This window comes from Pteropus medius, unplaced genomic scaffold, assembly GCF_902729225.1.
Source record: "Pteropus medius unplaced genomic scaffold, Ma_sr-lr_union100, whole genome shotgun sequence".
In the NCBI taxonomy this organism is placed as follows: Eukaryota; Metazoa; Chordata; class Mammalia; order Chiroptera; family Pteropodidae; genus Pteropus; species Pteropus medius.
In genome coordinates, this window is record NW_024351729.1 from 17,367,769 (window position 1) to 17,392,461 (window position 24,693).

The 24,693-nt window shown below is 32.0% G+C and overlaps 1 protein-coding gene across 4 annotated transcripts in view; it reads right to left on the reverse strand.

Moving 5' to 3' along the window:
* The window catches only part of LOC120587606 (receptor tyrosine-protein kinase erbB-4), a 767,195-nt gene that overhangs the window by 86,151 nt on the left and 656,351 nt on the right, over positions 1-24,693 (reverse strand). For all 4 annotated transcript variants that reach the window (XM_039844678.1, XM_039844676.1, XM_039844679.1 and 1 more), the window contains exon 5: positions 18,322-18,387. In XM_039844678.1, coding sequence (XP_039700612.1) covers positions 18,322-18,387 — 66 coding nt within the window. The remainder of the gene's footprint in view (positions 1-18,321; positions 18,388-24,693) is intronic.

The following is a 24,693-nucleotide window of genomic DNA, read 5'->3' on the forward strand; positions in this document are numbered from 1 at the left end:
GCTCAGTGCCTTTTGGTTCTCTATTCTTTCTCTACCCTGTGGTTCTGAACCAAACTGTATATTAGACCATCTGATAGGGGAGATTTCAAACTTTAATATGGGAATTCTTGCATCAATAAAGATTTTGATTGAGTTGATATCAGTGGGGCCCAAGATTGTCCATGCTAATATGTTCTCAGGTAATGTCATTGCCTACTGGTCCACAGGCCTCATTTTGAGCAGCAGGATATAGAATACGTAAACAAAAATGCCCAGAAATCACCTAATTCCTATTAAATCAAAATTATCTTCAATGTTCTAGGATTTGATACTTTTAATTAACTCTCCAGGTGATTCCAATATGCAGTCTAGAGTTGAGAACTATTGTTCTATCTGGTGAAAATGGGGAAAACTCTGTTATTTACACCATTTGACTAATTAACTAATTATTCTTTATCTGAAATTTAAACACACTGACATACCTTGCTTTAATTTCCTATTTGTGTTGTAAAGCTATCAATTATTGGGAAATCAAACAAACAAATTGATGTGCAAACAGGAAGATTTGGGAGGAAAAACGACCTAGGGTTAGAATAGAAATATTACTTGTCTGATTCTGAAGGTAAATATTTCAGATAAGTAAGAGACCCTCAGAAAACTGTTTATATCTTCCACCTAGCAACCATCTACATAAAAAGTATCTAGGGTAGTCCCAATTCTATTGCAAAGCACATTTTAAAGCAAATATATTTTATTTTAGTTTTATTCCTTTTCAATTAGTATTCAGTGATTCAGACTTTTAAGCTGTCTATACTATTTCTGGCTATTGACTGAATTTCAGCGAACTGTGTCCTTGTAACACACTGTGCCCATTAAGTAGATAGTATTTCAAGTGGTTTTAACGTTAAGCTCTTTTCAGTTACACACTTGGAGGTTTGAAGAAGAAAAATGCTTGGGTTAAAGCAGAGGCGATTAGGGTTAGATGTGAAAAAGAATTTATTGACTATTAGAGTGATCAAAACACTATAATGAGCTACTAAATTAGGTTCTTGATTCTTTATTTGTCAGTATTAGAGGGAAATTGCTTCTGGATGATTTAGATATCCACTTATAGACTATAGACAGGGGGCTTGATGAAATGCTTTCTAGAAGTACCTTCTAGTTCTATGATCCAATATTTATTCCTATGAATGGTGGAATTGTAACTAAAATAATAAACATTTTTGGTTGTGTGACATGCTTTTAGAAGGCTACTATCATGAAGATATATTTTAAATGAAACAAATAAAGTTCATAGTTTATCCAAAAATATACATTACTTCTAAAGCATGCCAAAATGTGTGGAAAATCAGATTTAATGAAACTAATGCCAAACCGTACACTACTATTTATTCTTCTAAAGGAGAATAATTAGACACATTTGTGTGTCTGGTGCCAGGTAGACTCTAAGAATAATATGGAATTATTTAAAATAAAGATGTATGGCCCTCCTCCTACATTCTGATTTAGTAAAGTCTGGAAAAGTGACCGGAAATTTCACTTTTTTTTTTTAACTGGGAGCTCCACGTTTTTCAGAGGTAGCCTTTATAAAATCAACATATCAAAATCTCTAGTCTCAGACTCTCTCTTCTTCATAATGAGAAGATAGTCCAGGAAGGGTAAAATATTTATTTAGATGGGAAAGCAGAGATGGAAATGAGTCTTAAATTGCAGTGCTGCTTCCTATCTCACACTAGGTCAAAGATTAATTAAACCAATAATTGTTGCCACACAGAGAGAGATCTCAGGATATATAAGGCTATATCCTGATTTGGCCAAGGAAGGGGTTTCGCACTTTAAAAATTTATCGATTATTTTAACCAGCAACATGAGGTCTAATACAATGAAAAGGCTCTCAGAGAAGATATTGAACTTTTTAAAAATAATTGAACTTAGCAAAGCAAAATTATGAAAAAGTATTTGGGCCTTCCAAAACACCACAAGCATATTCATTTTCACATCACGGAAGAAAATGTTAACTGATTCTTTTTTTATACCTAATTAGTCTGGTGATAGCTACTCCAGGGAACTGACTAGGCCATACTGTAAGGTATACACTTCCACAGGTGACAGGAGTTTAATCCTAAGGGCAATTACTACTATCCTTCAACTGAAAAATGTGGCAAATATCTACAGATCCCTTACTGAAACTGACATTCAGAGTCAGTTAATAGAAGTATGATCAGATTTTGGCAGCTATTAATCAGGTTTGACCCTTGTTCTAGTTAAATCCCTGGTGACCTGTAGGCTATGACATGATAATATTATTAGTTGTGTCAAATAGGAAAGGAATCTTGTCTAATCTGTTCTTTATCACCAGATGCCTTATTCATTTACTTACTGAAATTTTATTTAACTTATTTTTAAAAGACATGTCATTGAGAGACCTTAAAACTAATTTTAAACTACATTCCTATCCACCAGGGAAATTTTCCCTTATAAACAGGCTATTAATGTCATCAATGTTTGTGAGTCAGGATTCAAAACTATAAAAATATTCTTGAAAGTGAGCATGAGTTTTTTGCCTATTCTTCACAGGAATATATGTGTGTGTATATATATATATATATGTATATATATATATGTATATATATATATGTGTATATATATGTGTATATATATATGTATATATATATATATATATTTAAGATAATACAAGCTAATAAAGAAATCTACATGAGGAAACCAAAAAGAGTTTTAAATATAATTAGAATTGAAAGGTACACCTTATAGTACACAAATAAATGATATACTAGAGTTAAAGCCATTTAAAAAATGAAATCATCACATTATCGGCCTGACACAAACCAGGAAATGAGAAAAATTGACATTAAACTTTTCCATATCACTTTACATTGTAGACCACCTATCTCTATATCCAGACTTGATAAACAAACAAACAAACAAACAAACAAACAAAAAAAACCCCTCTTTTATTATAGCTCCTTATCCAAATATTAATACATGGGAATAAAAATATTCTCTCCTCATTATATGTCTGGATGGGTTTCTTTCTCAAATCGATAAAATAAAAAAGGTGTCAATTTGGTCATGAAAATAATTAATATGAAAAATACAGTTTCACATCAGATAAGCAATGTAAGTATTTGTTGAACTAATGAATGCTATCTAGTCTAAATTTTCTCATTTTATTGATGAGGAAACTGAAATTAAAATAAACTGATTGCCTATGGACAAATCCAAAATAATGCCCATACGTCCCTCAGAGACATCATGACCTCTTCAGGGTTTTCCAGACAGCTCAGTGTCTTAACATTATACAGAGCCTCGTCTTATAATCACTTTGGGAATCGAAATGACAAATAATGCTGAAATGCAAGGAGAAATACTACATTTTATAGCACTAGAAAACTGAAAGTTAGTTATCCTCAGTTAAATTATTATGCTCTTTTTCAATGTCAAAAATTTTTTTCATCATAATTCAAACTCATTCACTTTGTTTCTGTCTCAAAGCAATGTTCTTTTTCCTATTTTAGGTTATTTCTGAGCTCTAGGTTTCCCAGTCTCCTAATGTTCAAACTCAATTTTTTGCATTGTACCTTATTTCATTCTACTATAATCAGTTTCTTTCTTTACTGGGCATTTCTTCATGGCCAAACTCAGCACCATCATTTAAAAAAAATAAACACAAATTCACCCTTTACCTCATGGTCTTCATTACCTTTAGATAGTCAAGCCTTTTATACAGATTTTCTGATAGATCTCAAATATCTATCTTTAGCCCTTCTTCAAGATATCTCTAAATTTCTCATCTGAGTTTTCAATTAGTAACTGATTATTTTTTGATCAGTTCTACTTGGATGAATAAGCGATATCTAAGATTGATAAATGTCATGACTAAACTCATTTCCATCCTCATTCCTGCCACAACACGATTCTCCTATATTCTCTGTCTCAGTGACTAAATCTATCACTGATTCAATTGCTCCAACTTAAAACTTGGAATTCATTCCAAATTTCTCCTCTTTTTCCTCATAGCCAAATCAGTTGGTTAGTAAGCCTTATTGTACATTCTACTGTCTATCTCTTAAATTGCCTGCTTTTCATCCTGGTTCTTTATCTGGCATGTTCTAGACCCTTTCTCTGCCTAGCTGATGTTTACGCATTCTTTGAGGGTCAACTCAATAAAAATCTCCTTCATCTACCCTTCACCAAGTCCCTCACCTAGAACCCCTTACACTGCATCTACCTCCCATTTCCTTCTTTATGATCTCATTTCATGTCATACAGACTTTAATTATAGCACCTAACTCAGTTATTATAATTGGGTACTTCTGTGACTATCTATATCATAAATGTAACATCTTTCGGTCACAAAACCACTTGTATTCATTTTTTATCTTTAAACCCCAGAAATATACCTGGCACTTTGAAAAATTTAATAAATGCTTGAGCACAATTACATACAAGCAAATATGCCAACAACCTATGATGAGGAAACATCACAGTTCAAAGATACTGTGCTTATTGACATTTAAGCACACAATATTGTAAATCAACAACATATATATGTATATATATGATATAAATAAGATATACAGATTATATATAAATATATAAATAAGTGAGATATAGATAAGTGCCATAATATCATCATACAGTCAAAACTCCTTTAGAAGAAACACATCCTAACACACAATAAGTTGGAAACTACCTTAATGATTTGTATAGCACACTAAGGACATTACATTGTTACTCTCTGGAGACATTTTAAATATTTACAATATTTATAATATATAGGGATTCATATCAATGATATGTAAAGAGCCATAAAAAGCAAAATGTAGAAATATTAAGCAAAGAATATGAACAGAATATTTAAGAAAAATATTTCCAAATGGTTAATAATTATATAAAAAGATGTTCAAACTCAGTTATAATCCAGGAACTATAAATTAAAACAGGGAATTGTAGTTGTTTTGTGTATAATTTTTAAATAAAAAATGATATTTAGTTTTCATGTGGGTAAAAATTAGGAAAACTGCTGGTGTGGGTCTAAACTGATATACAATTTTTGAAGAATAATTTGTCTCTATCAAATTTTTGTTTATAAATTCACACGTGACCAGGCACTTCTATTTCTAGAAATCTGACTTACAGAAGAATGTGCATAGATGGACAAAAATGTGTATAAAAATATTCCTTAACTGAGACTAATACAATGTAACCTCAATGTCCACTAACAAGGGATTGGCTAAATTAAAACCATAACTTGGGAAACTCCTGCCTCATTAAATAAAGAATGAAATTGGTCTCTACTGAAATGAAAGGATTTTGAAAATATAATGCACAATGAAATTCAAGTAAGTGATAGAATATAGTGTACCCATTCTATAAAACAAAATCCCAGAATTCATATATGCCTATATGAATAAATATACATATAAATACACACATATTTAACAAACTTGTTACCATATAGTAATCATTTTATGGAAAAATATAGGTTGGGGAAAAGGTCCTCATTCATGGAGATACATTATTACATTTAAATCTATACACTTTTGTATCATGTACATTTAAAAAAATCAATAGTATGAAATAATCTATACAGTTGGCAGAGCAAATTAATTATCCCAGTGTTACAGATGAAGAAGTTAATGTTTAAAAAATATTTAACTAACTTATCCTAGGTCACATAATAAATTATCATAAAGCAGTGTTTTAGTTTCCAGACTCCTAATATCTTCTTTAATACGTTTACATTGAGAGACACAAACAATAGGTGTCTAAATTTAAAGACCAAATGGGGTGAGGGGGGGGAAGAAGATAGTTTCAGAAGCTATTTTAAATACAATATTGAATAACTAAAATGATCTACACATATCTGCTTTACACTCTTGAAAAATAATTTGTTCTGCAGTCATTTGAAGTAACACAATTATGAGTCATAAAGAGTAATGAAAACTAAGCTATTACTCAAGTACTCTTCAAATTTATGGCAAAAGCCATAAAAATAATGTTATTTTATATTTATCATTTTACAAAACCTTATATATGATGGAATTCAACCTATTGATTTTATTGAGGAGGAAACTGAGGCTCAAATAGAGCTAACATTCAAATAAATAATCTCAGTAATAATAAAGCATTTTAAAATGGAACCACTTAAAAGAGTTATACCACAAACATATGCTTCAAGCATATAGGGAAGAATGTTTTCAAAATATTACTTTTCTTCTCATAGCGCATATGTTTGGTATTATTTTGTTTAAAAAAAAGATAATCATGATTGCTTAAGCTAAATGATGCTTCTCTGCAGTGTTTTTCAAACTTTATTTTTTAATTACCATTTACAGTACAAACATTTCATATTATGGCTTGGTACACTTATATAATAAAAACGTTTTAAAATTATACTGACCCTAATTATGTGCAAAGTATTTTGATACTGTCTTTTCTCCTCTATTGTAATCTTGTCTGTTTTACTTAATTTATTCTATTTCAATAAAAATTTAATGTTGGTCAGGGTCCACCGAATTGATTTTATAATCCACTAATGAGTTGCACTCAGTAGTTTGAAAGTACTATTCAACTGCATGTTGACAAAGGTCAAAATAGGAAATTAGAGAAATTAGTCTTAGTGTTTCTGGTACATATGTGCAGTAAATTGGCCTTCTAATGCATTTAAAAATTTAGAGCCATTAGAGATGAAATTTATTTTTTCTGAAGTTTTAAAATCCAAGAGGCTATGGAAAATTATTGCATGACAGTGCCTGCCACAATATATTCTGTCTAGGGTTGTGTCATTGAGACTGATGATTCCCAGAGGTTGTGCTTTTTAATTTTTACCATCATAACTGGAAATTGGGGGTAATCCAATCTCAATTTCTCCTACATGACATTATATTAAACTGTGGGCTAGTATAAAAAAAAATCTGGAATTCTCTTCAAAAAAATATTTATAGAAAATAATACATCTATAGGTATTAAATAAAGCTTTTATGAATTATTAATACATTGCTAAAAGAAATGATCTCTCTGATGTGGACAAAACTTTGGACATCCCAAATATTATAAAAAGAATGTTATAATAAAGATAGAGTAATTTTTCGTTGTTCTTTCTTTTCCTAAAATTCTGAAATTACGTAAGCAATACAGATTTTTTAGAGACCTATAAGTAACAAAATATATGCAAAATTAAAAAAAAAATGATCTTACCACAGTAGTAATCAATGTCAATTTATGGGTGTCTACATATCCTTGATCTCTCTGTTATAGTTCTATGTTACTATGATAATTAAGAGAGCACAAAATACACAACTGAAAGTAATTTGAGCCGCCAGTAACTGAAATTGCTTCTGTTCTCAAACTTTCGTTCTCTCTAGAATTTTTTTAAGTTTTGGCAGTCTAACTATGGAAATACTTAGTTTCAAAACATTTATGTAATTAATCATAAGTAAATTTTTTTTCAAATTTCTTGTGCAAATTTTTAATTCTTTTAAGTTTTATTAAATATTTTGTTTTAAAAATACCATACTTCACTATCATGTAGCTAAAATTATTTTCTTCTCCTTTTTAAATTTCTACTTTTTATGTCATGTTTAAGAAAACCTTTATAATTCCATAATTCTTAACTATATTGTTCTTTTAGCCTCATCTATAGTCAACCTCATGCCTTTTAAACTTTCAATGTACAATTCATTTTATGTCTTTTGTTTTATGATAGGGATCTAACTTTATTTCTATTCCATATTGTGAACCATTTGTTCTAAAACGATTTATTGAATAATTATGTTTTTGCCATTTCTTAAAAATGCCAACTTTATAAAAACTGAATTACTATATAGAGTTTAGATTCCATCTGGACTTTCTATTAGATTCCATTGAGACAATTCCATTCTTAACTAACACCATACTGTTTTAATAATTATTACATTATAACATTTTAATACTTGGGGAAAATCCTTCCACATAATTCTTTTGTTTTTCAAATGTCTGGCTATTTTTTAAATGTATCATCCAATAATATTTTAGACTACTTTTGTTCAGTTAATAAAATTGGGTATTGAGTGGAAATGGTTAAATGAATAGTGTTTTTTTTAAGAACTGACATTTTCATAATATAAGTCTTTTCCTCTTGGAATGTGGTAATTCACTATTCATTTAAGTGTTCTGTTATGTCTTGGTGAAATATTACAGTAACTTTTTAAAATTAATTTAAATTATTTTAAATATCTGTAAGTGTCAAGTTTTCGCCTTCTGTCCCTTCCCCCTGCCCTTGGGTTCTAATCAGTGAAATTAATTCCATCATAAATACATACAATATCCTTTTTGTAAAGGAAAATAATCATTCTGGGTAACAGTTACTCAAATTCAAGAAATATTCAAATAAGAAAAAAAAAACTGAAGGTATTCTTGTCATTATGCTCTATCAGCTCCATTATAACAAAATTCATGAACAAAAGTACTTTAGGTAAACTAAAACTAATCATTATCAGTAAGGAAGTAATATGAAACAATTATTTTGGGGGTCTATCTTTTAAACTTTACCATAAATTAACATAGTAACTATTTCTTCTGAAAATATTTGTGCTAAAGGAGAGAAGCAGTTATGATGGTATTATAAATAGTGAAATAATGTATAAAATTTATATTGGCTTGAGAAGTGGAATATATATGTTATTTAGAGAATTCACATTTATTCTAATATAATAGGTGAAAATCTGGTTTGACACAAGATAAACTGACAAGTATCCAATCACCACTTCTTTTCTTCCTCATCCCCATGTCATTTTTTAATTTAATTTTTCCTATAACCTAACCAATTAAGTCAATAAATATATGACACATCTCAGATTAATGCAAAGCAGAATTCTGAGGATATTTTTCTCTAGGCTTGCCTAACTCTCTAACCATGAAAGTGATATGGAATACTTGCTTTTCCAAGAATGAGATCTAATACTTCTTTCCATTCCTGTAGCAAACAGTGAGTATGAGTGTCCCATTTATCAGAGGATGCTCTTATGTCACATGTAGATAATTTTGACCTTTTTTTTTGTTCTATAGTCAAAGATAGTTACTTTAAAAAAAGTCAACTTTTTTGCTGCAAAGATATAAATCATTCAGAATAAACTGTAAACACTACTAGAATAACAAAATTCTTTTAATGGTAATAATTCCAGATACTTCTGACTATTCTCAATGTCCTCTCAGTAATCCTTCAAAGGTGCTGTGTTCCCTATCTGATCTCACCAGTTAGATTACCTACCTGCACCAAACCCCATAATTGGCATTCCTACAGTATAAATGCCTGACATTAAGCTTTTGATAGCTGAGGCATTTATTTCGAAGACATCTATCACAAATAAATATATTGTCAGCTATATGACACATGTAAAACATTTATATAAGAAGCCAGGCTGCCCCCACCCATGAAGTTCCCCTTTTAGAAAGCCATGGGTAAACTAGATGACTTACCATTTAAGTGATCTCACTTTTCTACTACAGCAAACTAATTCCTACCTTTATCTTTTACATTTGCCAATAAAGAGTGAACTCCTGAAACTCTGGGCACACCACCTTCATCTCCAATAAAAGCAGAGCCTCCTGTCCATGTTTGCTCTCTCTCTCTATCCATGACCTCATTGTGTGGCCATTGGGTCTGCTGTGTACCCCCTAGGACCTATGAATAACAACCCTTGTTTTATCAAAGTTCCCTGATGGTTGTTGCTGAGGTGTGTTTTGCAATCATAATAAGAACCACAAAGACTGGTCTAGCCACAGTGTTGGCTCTGGTCCCAAAAATATCTTAGGACTCAATACAAGTAGTATGGGCCCAGGTGAATGCACCATCAGTAGGCTGAACCTTATACAAAACAATCCCCCAAACTATCTGTATCTATATGTCTATGCCTGTTTTATATCATCTATACCTAATCACTGCGTGGACTCACATGCACACACATGCAAATATCCTAACCATGCAAGGAAGTATGAACAGTAACCACCTTTTACAATCTTTTTTGTTGTGTAGATGAGGGAACTTGAGGAAACTGAGGTCGTTGCATTAGGTAGTCAGGCATGAGCGACAGGAGCAAAGGGCCAGCTCTGTAACCATAGAAATTTCCCTTGAAGACCTTCCTTAAGTACCTCCCAGAAATATCTCCCTTTTAGGGTTATAAATTACCCCAAATCCTAGAGCACAAAGGCCATAAAAGCTGCTGGCTAAACCAGCTACAAATGCATGTGCAAAAAGTACTGCCCATAACTTCAGCCTCATTATACCATCATTATAATATCATGACTATGCCTGGAAGTTCATGAATCTAATTATAACAGATTGAATTCTGGGTAAGCACATGCTCAGTAGGCAAAGTGTTATATAGCAACCTACTTTCAGTCAAAGGGACCACACATAGGTATCATTTAGGCCCTCCCATCACAGCCCAAACATAAACAGACCTCGTTTCTGCATGGTTACAGTGTTCCTGGCTGGAAACTCCCTCCCTTTGGGATGTACTATCTTACTGCTTCACCTCCCAAATTCCTTAGAGTACCAGTCTCCTTCTAAATGTACTTTCAATAAGTCTTACTTTTTCTAAATCTCGCCGACCTGTAATTCTTTGCTGCATCAGCAGGGAAGCACCGAGAGATAGCGCACAATGCCACAGTCCCCCATCCACCTCCTCTTTTCCCTCCCCTACTCAAGCTGGGGTCACACCAGATTTCACCTCACCCCAGTGGTGACACTTGGAATTGAGTTAGTTTAGAACTAGGAGTACAGCTCTAATCTCTTGATGCCCTCTGTTCAGTACTCTTTTTGACTTTTTCAAATATTCCTCATCTTTGTCTTGTACCTAGAGCATTTCCAAAGTACAGGTATAATTTTATATACTTTCTTTATACCCCTTGAGCTTTTAGCATGGCATTAAGCAATATCTCTTGAATCACATTAAACTGAATTTATCGAGCATTTCAAAAGACTATATCTCCTGTAGTTAAAATGGAAAACATCCCATTCTTTTAAATTTTAAGGTCATCAGATTACAACAAATATCAACTTATAGCAGAAAAAACAACAATTTTTTTCTCTCGTTTTCTATAAGTAAATTATTGGGAGATGTTTTAGAAATGTTTTAGATAGGCATGATTTTAGAAATATATGCAAATAATCAGTCTATAGTCGTGTTTTCTTTAATTTTATAATATCTCCAGAAACTACAAATCCCAAAAAGGAAAATAGGAAATAACTGAAATCAATAAGAAGGCTTATGGACATGCAAAGTTATTAGTAAAATACAAGGGTTTTAATTAAAGATGCTGGCTTTTAACAAAGGCTAGCTGTTATCCGGATTGATTGAGCCTGCTGGCTCAGCGCTTTCTCTTTTCCCCATTAGCTCCCACTTGGCTTTTCTCTGCTCTAATTGGATATTTTACCACATTGGCACCTTCTTTTTAAACAACATTTGTTCCATAAAGATTGTAAATACAATTACACTTTAGACTAATTTTATATGTATAGCATGTATGTGATTATAGTTAGTTAACTTTTTTCATAATTTGTCATTTCAGTTTTATGATCTACAGGAATCTTTTGGAAATTTCAAGGAAAAAAGTAAAGTTTAATTTGAGTTGCTATGCTTTATTTCTGAGATTTTGAGGAACCAAAATACATAATTATTTTCTAGATTTTAATACTTTTCAGATGATTTCCAGATATATTTTAGAACAAATAAAACAATACATACATATTTCTAAGGTTTGACTTAGACGTGAATAGACTCCATAAGCCAGGCCAAGGTTTTTAGTTTTGTTGTTTGTTTGTTTTTTCCTATCATTAAACAGAGAATTCTAATATACTGAAAGTAATTTTTTTTGTGCATAAGTATAATAAATTACTAAGAAAAATGATAAATAATTTCTAATTTTTCCTAGCATGTTCTATGTCTCTGTATAGAAACAATAAGCAATGTAAAGCATTGTTTGGAACAAGAGTTTACATTGCCAGTATAATAATACACTCCTTTCACAATTATCTACAACAGAACAAATACAGTACTTGTATTAATTACAATGCAATTCTACTTTTAATTTAAAAATATGATTTGAGATAATCCATCTAGGAGGAATATAGTAGAAGGGATGAATTCCCCCAGAAGTTTTCTTTTGGTTAAAATAAAGCCTTAGCTTTATTCAATTTAATGAACATTTCAATGGTCAGAAATATATCTGTTCACTCTAGTAGTTGACTTTCTCATTAATTTTTGTGTTATGATATTTTGGTTTAGTAGAAACATTTGTTTAACCTACTGTTAAATGCACTTAAACTTTTCAATTAGATTCTGAGCAAGAAGTATCACATGTAAAGCAACTTAGAAGACTGAAGAGTATATCGAGTGGCAATCGCCTGAGAAAAGTTTAGTTATATAACCAGTAGTTAAAGACAATTCTGACTACTTTAATGCAAAATGTATGCAAAGATTAGTAGAATCATATTCTAACATTTTGATATATCCACTCCTTCCCCCTCCCCTACTCCCCCGCCCCCCACAAAGGCAATGTCTAACTGCAATGACGCCAGGTCTAGAAGGACAAAAGATATGTGTAAAATGGAACATCCACTCTGCCTAATAATAGGAGGCTGGAGAGAGCTGGTCTGATATCCTGCTCACAGATAAAAAAGGAGCAGTATCTATTTTAAATGAGATAAGTGTGCTTCATATATCTTGCAAGGACAGAGATAACTTTGTTCTTTTAATCATTATTATTTATTTCTTAAAGCTTAGTCTCTCTCACACCTAAACCTATGGAGCTCAAACCTCAGGACTAAATTCTTAGGACTAGAGAGAGTTGTCATTCTTACCAGTAAGCCTGATAAGTAATATTCTATAAGCTTCAGACTTTATAAAGCAGATAAGTTTGTCTCCCCTGACATGACTACATTAATCCACTGAATCAATTTACTTAAGCTGTGTTGTGGAGCAACTCAGCCACGATTTAACTGAGCTTAAAAGTACTTTCAAGTTTTAGTCACTGCTTCACGTGAAATTCAACTCACAGTATCCCTTAATAAGTTCTATGTTGACCTACTGCAACTATGTAAGAAATGTTCCTGTTGGGTTTATAGGGTCACAATGCTGTAACATCAAAAAGAATTTAAGGAGAATTAATTCAAGTTGTTTTAGAAAATCAGAATCACGAGTAAAAGATTAAAAATGAGACGCTTGGCTAGATTCTACAAACGAAATTTAGTTACTTAAATATTTATAAAATTATTTAGGTTGTTGAAGTATTATCCTTTAGAAATTTGTTTAAAAAATATTTTACATTTAAAAAACATTTTAAAAATAGTTGTTGGCTCTGCAGTTTATAGCCTGAACATTATTAAAATCTATAGAATGACACACAACATGCAATCAAAGCTAAACGTAGAACCCAAACCAGTTTACAAAATAAGTCACAAAAATGTTACTAAGTTTAACTAAAAATTTAAAAAAAAATACTAAAATTTCTATAACTATGCATAATAAGCTGTTTTCCATAATATGCCGTCAATTTATTTACATTCTTCTTCCATTTTACTAAATCTATTAAAACAAAACAAAACAAAACAAAAACACTTTTCTTCATTTTTAAAACGTTAACCTCTTGAAGACCCTCTCTCAAACTTATCATTTTTATCAGCATTTTTGTTTTCCCATATCTCCATTCAGATATGTTTTCTCTCTGATCACCCTTGTTTCATTTTACCCTTACAAATCATTCGTTATCATGGGCTTGTTCTCCCAGAACCCGAATCATTCTCCTTTACTCTCATCTTCTCATCATCTAGTGACACTGAGGCTAAATCCTGGCATATTTGCTGTTTTAGAAGGAGACACTGTGGGAAGATCTCAGTGTTGATGTAACGTGATGAATGAAGCATATTCTTAACATCAGTTTCCTTAGCTGAGGTGTAGGGTTTTTCAATATCTTTACCTTTCTTCCCTAATGTATACAAATTTACAAGTAATAATTATTGATAAAAAATAAGCAAAAACTTGGCAAATCATGAAGTTGAATTCTTCCAGAGAAGTGAGCACTAAGGTGAATTTTTACAGTCGTAAAGAAAAAAATCATTTGTAAACAATATAAGACTATGTCTTTCAGATCCTAAAATGCACTTTTGTGAGGTCAGTCAACAAAAGGAAAATATTTTCAAAAGCTTGTACAGTCTATGCTTTATGATTATTAAAACGTTCAGTCAGAGTTCAGAGATAAGTGCATCTCAAGTGGGCCTAAAGGTAATTTATTTTAACTAACAAAAGGGACCATCAGAAATCTAAAGAAAGCCTGGAAAATTTTGCATTAAAATTTTGTTTGATCATATATGTTATATCTCTATATTTCTGGAGGTCTAATATCTCTATGGAATCTCTAGTAAGGTCTAATTCTCAAAAATATATAATCATACTTCTAACATTCAGGTCTTATTAATAATATGTACATACATCTTTGAGTAGTTCCAAAATATATTTTGTCTCAGGATGTTGGGCTCTTGTAATATGGATAAGCAATTTACCTTTCAAGTAGCTCAAATAAGGAGAGAGAAACTAGGTATGAATGTCAAAGGCAACCACCCTCTACTTTAGAAGCCTCCTCTTCACTCCAGAGCTTTTGCTTTTCCATTCCCCAGCCATCCATGTCAGGAGCTTTCACAGGGTGGAACTGACCTAGGGGAGTTCGGCTTCTGCATCCGTTCATTCAGATTTAAGATAGATTAAGCTATTTAATAGTAGGTCTTTTAGTTTATTATAATATCTATTCTTTATTAGGTGATTAGTATATGCCAAAAACTAGCTAAGCATTTCAAGTACATTATTGTAGTTTTTGAGAAATCTTCTAATGTAAGTGTAATTATCTCCATTTTGTAGATGTGGTAATTGAGGTTTAGAAAGATTAAGTCACTTTCTCAAAAAAGAAAGTGAAAATAACTAGGATTTATATCTTCCGGCCAATTTCAAATCCAATGTCTTTGCCCACTAAGCTGTACTATACAATACAGTATACAGTTAATAGTATTATCTTTAGATTCCGGACAATTAGGTTGAACTCCTTGGTAATAGCTGTGTAAACTTAGGAACTTCCTGAATCATTTTCTCAGCTTACGGTTCCTCAATTGTAAAATGAGACTAATGATAACTGAACTCTTTAAATCACAGAAATATTGTGAAAATAAAATTTAAAATGAAAATAAGTTATAAACTATAAAGATCTATGTAAATGAATGCTATTCTAAAATTTGGACTTGCGCGTATCAAATACATTTAAATCCATCAAATTTAAATTTGATAGACTCTGTGAAGTAGGCATAGTTGACCACTAAGTCAATTTCAGGTTATTACAGTAAACTTAATTTCTATGCTGAAAAATTAGGTGAATTAAATAACTCAGCCGATGATTTGATACATGAGCTATTACTTGATGATTTTCTCAGTTAAGACGCCCTCTCATCCCACTTGGTGGTAAGTAACTCAATTCATTTAAATGTGTTAGAAGAATACTGTGCTTCTTAAGGCATCTAAGAATAGAAGCGCAGCTGGACCTGGGGAAAGCCAAAGAGCCAGAAGGTAAAAACTGTAAAAAACTGTGTCTTATTCTCTCTGATTCTCGTTAGCCTCTGTATAGCTGATTTATCCTTTTACATCACTGAGGACTGGCTATTTCTGGTTCTCATTAACATACATGGTTCAAAATGGAAGCCTCTAGTAGGTTTGATATCCCTTCATGTTAAGTTTCTAAGGTAGCATTATCAGCATCTTGGGATTCCAAATCCAACTTCTCTGGGGAGAGAATCTGATTGGCCTCGCCTGGGTCCATATCCACTCTTATTACAGGATCACTTAACATTACAGGATCACTATTAACATTTTGTTCTGAATAATTATTCTTTATTTGGTGAGGGTGGAGGGAGGCTCTCCTATGCCTTGTAGGATGCTATTAAAATATTGTCTATAAGATTACTGTATGTATTTCACACAGTAATCTAATTTTGTTTTAGAATCCTCCTTGAAATTCTCATCAAAACACTGCTGCCTTAAAACATTGTTTCCATTAAATAAGATAAGTCTACACGGAGATACTATATCCCTTTAAATAAGTTGTCTACACTGAAATACTATGTCAAAGACCCAAAGTTTTTCCCAGACAAGAAAAAGCTAAAGGAGTTCATCATCATCAAATTCCAGTATTACAAGAAATGTTAAAGGGACTTTTTTAGGAAGAAAAATAAAGATAAATAATATGAATAATAAAATGGCAATAACTTCATATCTGTCAATAATCACTTTAAATGTAAATGGATTAAATGTTCTAATCAAAAGACATAGGGTGGCTGAATGGATAAGAAAAAAAGACCCTTACATATGCTGCCTACAAGAGACTCACTTCAGGTTGAAAGACACACACAGATTGAAAGTAAAAAAAAATGAAATAAAATATTTTACGAAATTGGAAATAAACAAATGAAAAGCTAGGGTAGCAATACTTATACCACACAAAACAAACTTTAAAACAAAAGCTATAACAAGAGACAAAGAAGGACCCAGTAACTCCACTTCTGAATATTTAGCCAAAGAAACCCAAAACACTATTTTGAAAAGACATATACAGCCATATGTTCATTGAAGCATTATTTACAATAACCAAAATGTGGGAGCAGCCTAAGTCTCCATCAATTGATAAATGGATAAAGTGGTACATATATATAGAATAGAATATTATTTAGACATAAAAATAATAAAATCTTGCCATTTGTAGCAACATCGATGACCTAGAGGGTATTATCCTAGGTGAAATAAGTCAGACAGAGAAAGACAAATACTGTATAATTTCATTTATATATGGAATCTCGAAAACAAAATAAATGATTAAACAAAACAGAGTCAAGTCATAGATACAGAGAAGATTTTGATAGTTGCCAGATGGGAGTGGGGTTGGGATGAGTGAAAAGGGCGAAGGAATTAAGAAGTACAAATTGGTAGTTACAAAATAGTCATAGGAATGTAAAGTATAGCATAGGGAATATAGTTAATAATATTCTAATAACTATATATGGTGTCAGGTACATGCTAACATTTGAGTGAAAACTGGTCAGGTATTTTTACATATTTCCTAGTATATGCATAAATTGTATTTGGAAGAATATATAAAAGTAGCCAATAACATTTGGTGTCTACGGGATGCTGAAGGACAAAGTTGGGATACATATGGGAAGAAACCTTTTATTTTATACTCCTTTATATTTTATGAATATTGAATGAGAAAATCTCCATGAAATTAAAGATAAACTTAAGAAATTATTTACCATAGAGCATATATATTTTCCTATATCTTTTATCTTAGGTGGCTCACAATAAGGTAATTATTTTTATATTCTGTATTGAAACAGAATCTAGCGATTATCATAAACTGAGAAAATTAGACATAACTAAACTTTCATCCAACAGTATAACAAATTTCTACAATATCTCATGTTTGCATGTTTAAATTTTAATAGTATTTTCTGTGTGTCTTCTATGTTAAGAAAAAAAGGAATACATTTCAAATAGCTGTCACACTGTTTTCCATATATTATTTTGGCTTTTGTTACTATAATGGGAAGAAAAGTCTTTACCATTTTATTTATATAGAGCATTTTGTTTTTCCCTTTTAAACCATTTATCCTTAAGATTAGTGAAAGTTCAGTACTGATTTAAGTATCATATGACTTTAAGAATGCTGAAAAAGTTAGATATTTGTCTTTATATTTGGTACACTTTGTTTTTAAATGTCTTAACAATGATGATAGCTCATATTTACTTTAATAACTAATGGAAGAAACAATATACACAAAGGGCAAGAAACAATGTTTAATAGTGACTCTATATCCATAATTCACATAGTTTATAGCTCTGTGCCTAGAAGATACACAGTGCCCTTTCTCTTTCTTTATTTTTCTAATGAATGAATGGTGATGTAACTTTGAGAAAAGTATTGAGATATTCAGTCAAATCGAGTTATTATTTTGTACACATTTGGAATCCTACTTCCTCTGACTATAGACTCTGAAGTAATAGCAAATATGACCCCATCTGTGTTGTTGATATCATTAACCTAGAAACTACAAAGAAATATAAGAAGCAATGATATATTATGTTTTATTTGAAAGAAACAAAATTAGGCAGTTTATTTGGATAGAAGCAAATCTACCACAAGGAGCCAAAAGTTCGTTTTTATATTTCTAATCACAGAAAGTCTGAAAATCATCAATTATTAAAATTACATGGCATTTCAAGCCTATATTTTCTTTTGAACACTTACAAGTCTGGCAATGATTTTCTGTGGGTCCCCAGCATCGGCCAGTACAGGACTTATGGCAACGTCCACCTGTAGAAGAGGAAAACACACATGCATATTATAATCTTTCACTCTTTGATTACAAGTAACTCCTCAAAGGAAATATTCTTGCTCCTTTAGGAGAATTTTTAATGTCATATTAGAGTTGAAACATAGCTCAGAAAATGCCTGCTTAAGTAACAAAACCTCCTCATATTCAAAATCCTCTTGTTATTTTCTATAAGAAAAGGAAGTCAATGAATTGTGGATATTGCCAGATACTAAGTAAATATTTACATGAAATGAGTTTCACTTTGACTACTGAAGAGTTTTATTCTCATGATCTATTCTTTTTGATATAATTTCTGTATTCGTGGCTTACTGATATCACGGAAAATTAAGGATTAAATCAATAGTTAAGTTGAAGTCTACTACATCAATAATACATTCTTACAAACACATGACAAACCATCAGAACAAAAAGGTTGCATACATAATTTAAATTATCTTTTGTTGCAGGAAGTCATGAGAGGATATGATCACCAGTTGAACCTTGAGCAGGACCCGGGCAACTGGAAGATCCTCACCTACCTCTTGTTCATCCTGCCTACTATTTCCATACTAGCAGGTGTTTCAAGGGCATACCTTTGAGAGAGTAAGGCATTGTTGAGACTATCTGGATTGAATAATGTGACTAAACCCAGGCAAGGCCTCTATACGAACTTTTAAAATTCTGGCAAGGGTGTGTGGAAATCAACTCAACTTGTGGCTTCCTAAGACAAGCTTCATATGTGAGTTCCCTTGCTTATTACGCCTGCCATCTACCAGTCTGGAGCTGTCTGGCGCTTTCTTTGGTCTCTCCTTGCCCTCAGAGTACAGAGCCAATGTGCGAACCAACATCCTTATATTAAAAATTCGAGCATTTAAAACAGCTACATTTTATTTTTTAGAGAGCTTAATTTCAATTATTTGACATCTTACTCTAAAATTTTTATCAATTCTACCTTCATTTCCAAATACCAGCCTTTATCTTTTGTAGTGGCATCTTCCTTTTAAAGACTATGCTACTATGGGTATTTGCCTCTACAAGTACAGTCGTCTCACAGAGAAATTCCCATAAGGACTGAAAATTAGCTAAGAGATTGTGTCTAATAACTTTCTTTAAAGTTTGCTTCTGAATGCCATAAGTTCATTCTAAATTTTTGTAGGTACATGGGTATGGAATGAAGTTATTTTTAGAATGAAAAGTAGACATGAAAATCTATTAAAGATGAAAGCTTTTCTATAGCATACATTTTATAAAATCTTTAGGTTAGCTTTCTAATATTAATTGCAAATAAATACATGCCTATTCAAGATGTTTATTTTAACGTAATTAACTATATTGTAGATTATGGACTAGGGTTCTATCAAATGTTTCCATCTTTCCTTGACCCCCAGTTTCTAACTCTTCTTCTTGGAAGTTCTTATACCTGGGAAGTTTTTCTGTCTGTCTGCTTGTCTGTCTTTCTCTCTGTCTCTGTCTCTGTCTCTCTCTCTCTGAGAGTGACTGAGTAAATCTATTAAGGAACAGATTCAGCAGACACACTTTCTTAGGCTGAACTTTAGACCATCCTAATGGTCTATCCTTCTGCAAATGAGCAGTACTATTTCCAAGTTAATATAACACTTAGGCTTGATTCCAATCACCTTAAATGTGTCAGGATCCTTGCCACAACAGAGTTTATTTAAAGCAATTCTGTTTTTGAAGCACTGCTGCTGACATCACTGGCGTATAATATCCTGTCACTCCGCCATCTGTTTATTTAGATCTAAACACATTATAACTACATAATGCAAGCTCATTCTAGCTGACAGGGAAAGGACTCCATCTGGCCTGAACAATATAACTTTAATCAGTGATAATGATAATTATTATTAAAAACCTACTGGAGTTCTTTTGTACAAAGCTAATAAATCTAAATTGATTTATACCAGTGGAAATTAGAAAAACTGAAATAAAATGGAAAGCAGTGAAAACTTTTTTTTGAGTACAAACTTTTTATGAGAAAGTAGCTAATGTTAATGTATTTTTTTAGATGTTAAAATCTCTTAAATTGACAGATTAAGTGGTCTGTTAACTGAAACTATCTGAAGGAGAAGATGATCTACCATTTAATCTGTGACTTCTAATTGTGTTTGGGACTAATAAAATATATAGCTTTATATATTGGAGGTAGAGTACTATCTGTAGCTAGAAAAAAAAGCTTAGTAATATTAGACGTTTTAATACTCTTGATGTTCTCTTTTTATTGGATTATATAATTCTTACTTTCTTATATTTGCAATTTCAATTTACTACCCCCAAGATCTACTTCCAGATCCAAGATAAAAAGGAATATTACTATGTATTTAACATTTTATTTATGGTTCTTGACAAAGTGCCATGGCAAGGCTCATCTAGTTGGGAACAAATGATATAGTGCCCCCCACTTGACACACACACAATTTAAATAATTTAACCTTGACTGTTTACATGCTGTTATGAAACTGTGTGATAGTTTCCATTTTTTAATTCACATTTAAACAGAAATACCTATTACTGCTATTAAAGGAAGCCAACAACTGCCTCTCTTCTATGATTTTATTCAGCCTTATGCTCCCTTAACCTTTTTGGAAACCAAGAAAAAGTGATCACTTTTCAGGATTCTAATACCCCAAATGTGCTGGAGGGCCATGAACTGAATGTGCTTCCAAAAATGGTTGCTCATTCTCTCCTGTCTTTCATTTCATTGTCTCTAGAGCTTTGACCCTTTTAGAATCTGCTTAGGCATTTGGCTCAGCATTTGTCTTCAAAATTATGTAATATATAGCACTTGTGCTAATTTTCACTGAGTTGTTGCAATTAAGTAAATGTCAAAATATCTGACCAAAATCTCTCATTGGGGATATTTCTGAATTAATGCATTTGCCACACTTTCACGCCTGCAACTTTAGTTTGATTCTTGTAGACAATTGGGTAGTATAGTTTTATAGACTATTATGTTCAATATGTTTTAAAATCTGTATTTAGCTTTAAGTTCCCAACATTTCTGTTGCACAAAATGTTAAAAGACAAAAAGGTGGATAAAAGGTTTCCTTAGTTATTATCTATTCAGAATAAGAAAAAAACATATCTACGAACTTTTTCCTACCTTCCATCTACCTAACCATAAGTATTTCTTGAGTACCTTCTACATCTGTATATTAAGAAGTATGTTAAATATTAGTTAGGTTGTAACAGACATGGTTACTAGTCTAATAAATTTAGAATTGATTCAGAATTTTTTTGAAGAGGAAAGGTTTTGAGTGTTCTGTATCTAATGTTTACCCTCCACGGGTTTAAGGAAAGAAGCCAATAAATCTGAATTTTCAACAGTCCTCTAGCTCAGGAAAGAAGAGCTGGATGAAGCCAGGTCGAACTGAAACATTTCCAATGAGATACCTGGTGGCTCAGAAGTTTGCTACATTCTTTATACAATGATTTATCTATGTGACATCTAAAATGAAATCAGCTCAGAGCATTTCAGTGGCGAGGATAAGTATGACTCTTGAGGGTCCCTTGTTTGTCTCCTAACAGAAAAAAGAAGTACTTTAACTATGGCCCAATATTATATTGAGAACTTTCTTTCTGTCCTTTATCCTCAAGTACACAGTGCTTAAGGAGGGTGAATTGATGAGAGAAAGAGACTATATTGTCACTAATATTTTAGTGTGAATTCGTTTTACAAACTACTTGGCTAGTTGTACATTTTTAAATGAGAGCAGCAAACAGAGGAATTACTCAGATAAATGACCTATGTAAATGGCAGAAACATTAAGGAGAACAGAGACTTTGCCAGTGCTGTCCAAATCTGCCTATTTACAAGTTCTAATCTGCTATATAATTCTTTTCTATGCTTATGACAATAATTATTTTACAACTATGTGAGAAAAAAAGTCTCTTAAAAATAAGAATCTGATATTTCCATTCAGCTTAGTGATAGCATAGTTATTTAAATAATATTTCTACCTCCTGTTATTCTTAATCAAAGACATGAAATATAAAAAAAATATTAACAAATATTTTTGTAACTTTAGCAACCAATTAAATCTTTTAGAATAAGTGCTGATTATTGCACATCAGCATTATTTTAATTCAAAGGCACCTCTGCTTTGACAATGCATTTTACTCATTTTACTCATGACAAAGTTCATATTTTATGCTTGTCCAGATGATGTTACTAAAAATGTAACTTTTGCATTCTTTGTAATTTTTTAGGATCTAAAGTCCCAGAGCCACTTTGATATTTTTAAGAGTCGTAAATTCATGCTACAAGTTTTGTTTGTGGAACTGTCTGACAGCAGAGATGGTATTTAATATGTACCTCTGGACTGCTTTTTGTAAGTAATATGCTAGGACAGGTGAAGAGTTACAAAATATAAAGTCACTGGTGACCATAAAAGATTATACCCTCTAGCTAAAGACAGTACAGTTGTATTTCTGAATTCTGTTTTCAGTCCTTTTAAACTATGGCAATCTTGACCTCTTAAAACTACTTTTACTGGGGAAAGAATGAGAGAATGATACTGTTTCTATGATTATATAATTAAAAAGAGGGAAGTAGAACATATATTGAAAGTACACTAAACCAGTTGCAGGAAATAAGCAAAAATTAGTAAATAATTATGATAATCAAAATATTTGCTAAAGAAAGGTTTTCATAAAGTGGAGAGAAAGACTTTGAAAAAGTTTCTGCAGAGGGGTAGCCATTTCAATTAGGCTTGAATGTCTAGTTTGTCCAGTAGAGAAGGGGAGAGAGGGTTAGTTCTGGATTGAACCTAAGCAATGACACAAAGGCTTGGAGGAGCACAACTCTTTGGTGTCATAAACAATAACTTAGGGTTCCTTGAGCAGTTTGCTTCAGAATAACAGCTCTAGTGTGAGCTTACAAAGTGTCTTGAAAGTCTTGTAAATGGGTTGGAGTTTACTCTGTACAAACATTATGGAGTCAGTTAAAGACTTTTGAGCACTTAAATGACATGGTTTGACCTGTGAGATAGAAGAAGGTTTCAGGTTATGGTTCCCAAAAGATAATGTTGACACTTGGGAGCTTGTGCAAATACTGATTTTATAGTCTGAGGTGAGGCACACAAATCCGTATTTTTAAAACATAATTCTGATGACTCTGATGATGATGATTCCAAGATGACAAAGCATATGTAAGAAATAATGGTTAGGCATATAGTTCTAAACTCTGTTAACATCATGATCATATTTTGAGACAATAAAATAGTCCTCCCTATCCGTGATTTCACCTTTCTTGGTTTCAGTTACCCACAGTCAACTGCGGTCTGATAATATTTAACGGAAAATTCCAGAAAATAAATTAGTAAGTTTTAAATTGCACGCTAGTCTGAGTAGCATGATAAAATCTTGTACTGTTCTGCTCCATCCTGCCCAGGTCATAAATCATCCTTTCGTCCAGCATATCTGCAATGCATACACTACCCACCCATTAGTCACCTAGTAGCCATCTCAGTTATCAGATTGAGTGTCATGGTATCACAGCGCTTGTGTTCAAGTAATCCTTATAGTAACATCTAATGCTACATCACAATGCCTATGTCATTAATCTCACTTCATCTCACTATAGAGGCACTGAATTATCTCAGATCATCAAAAGAAGCATGAATACAGTACAATATTTTAGAGAGACACTGCATATAATTTTAATTTACAATATACTGTTATAATTGTTTTACTTTATTGTTAGTTGTTAATCTTACTCTGTCCACTTTACAAATTAAACTTTATCATAGGTATGTATGTATAGATAAAAACATAGTGTGTGTGTATATAGGTTTTGGTACTATCTTCAGTTTCAGGCATCCGTTAGGGTTCTTTGAAAATATACACCTGAGATAAGGCAGAACTATTAAGCTTTAAGTGTTAGATCCAATCAGATGCTTGGTAACTAAACTTATAGAGTTAAACAGTGTAAAATTCTGCAGTCTCTCATTTCCCAGTATTTACTCTTTGATTTGTAGATATATTTCCATAGAGTTGCATTTTTTCCTCCAGCAGTCCTCAAACATACATAGCTTTTTATCCCCCAAATTTAAATTCTTATAAACCACCCATATTATAGTAAAGTCAATATGATTCCAGCAAATGATATATTAGTAGGGTTCAAAGATATTAATGTAATGTAGAATTTCTGTTTTTATCAGATATTAATATTTCCCTCATTTTTTATCTGACAGTTCTCATTGTCATGTGTTTATTAATGCCCATATTTTTGTTACATAAATTGACTTTACATTTTCTTCCATTCTCAATTCAATCTTCTTATCTTG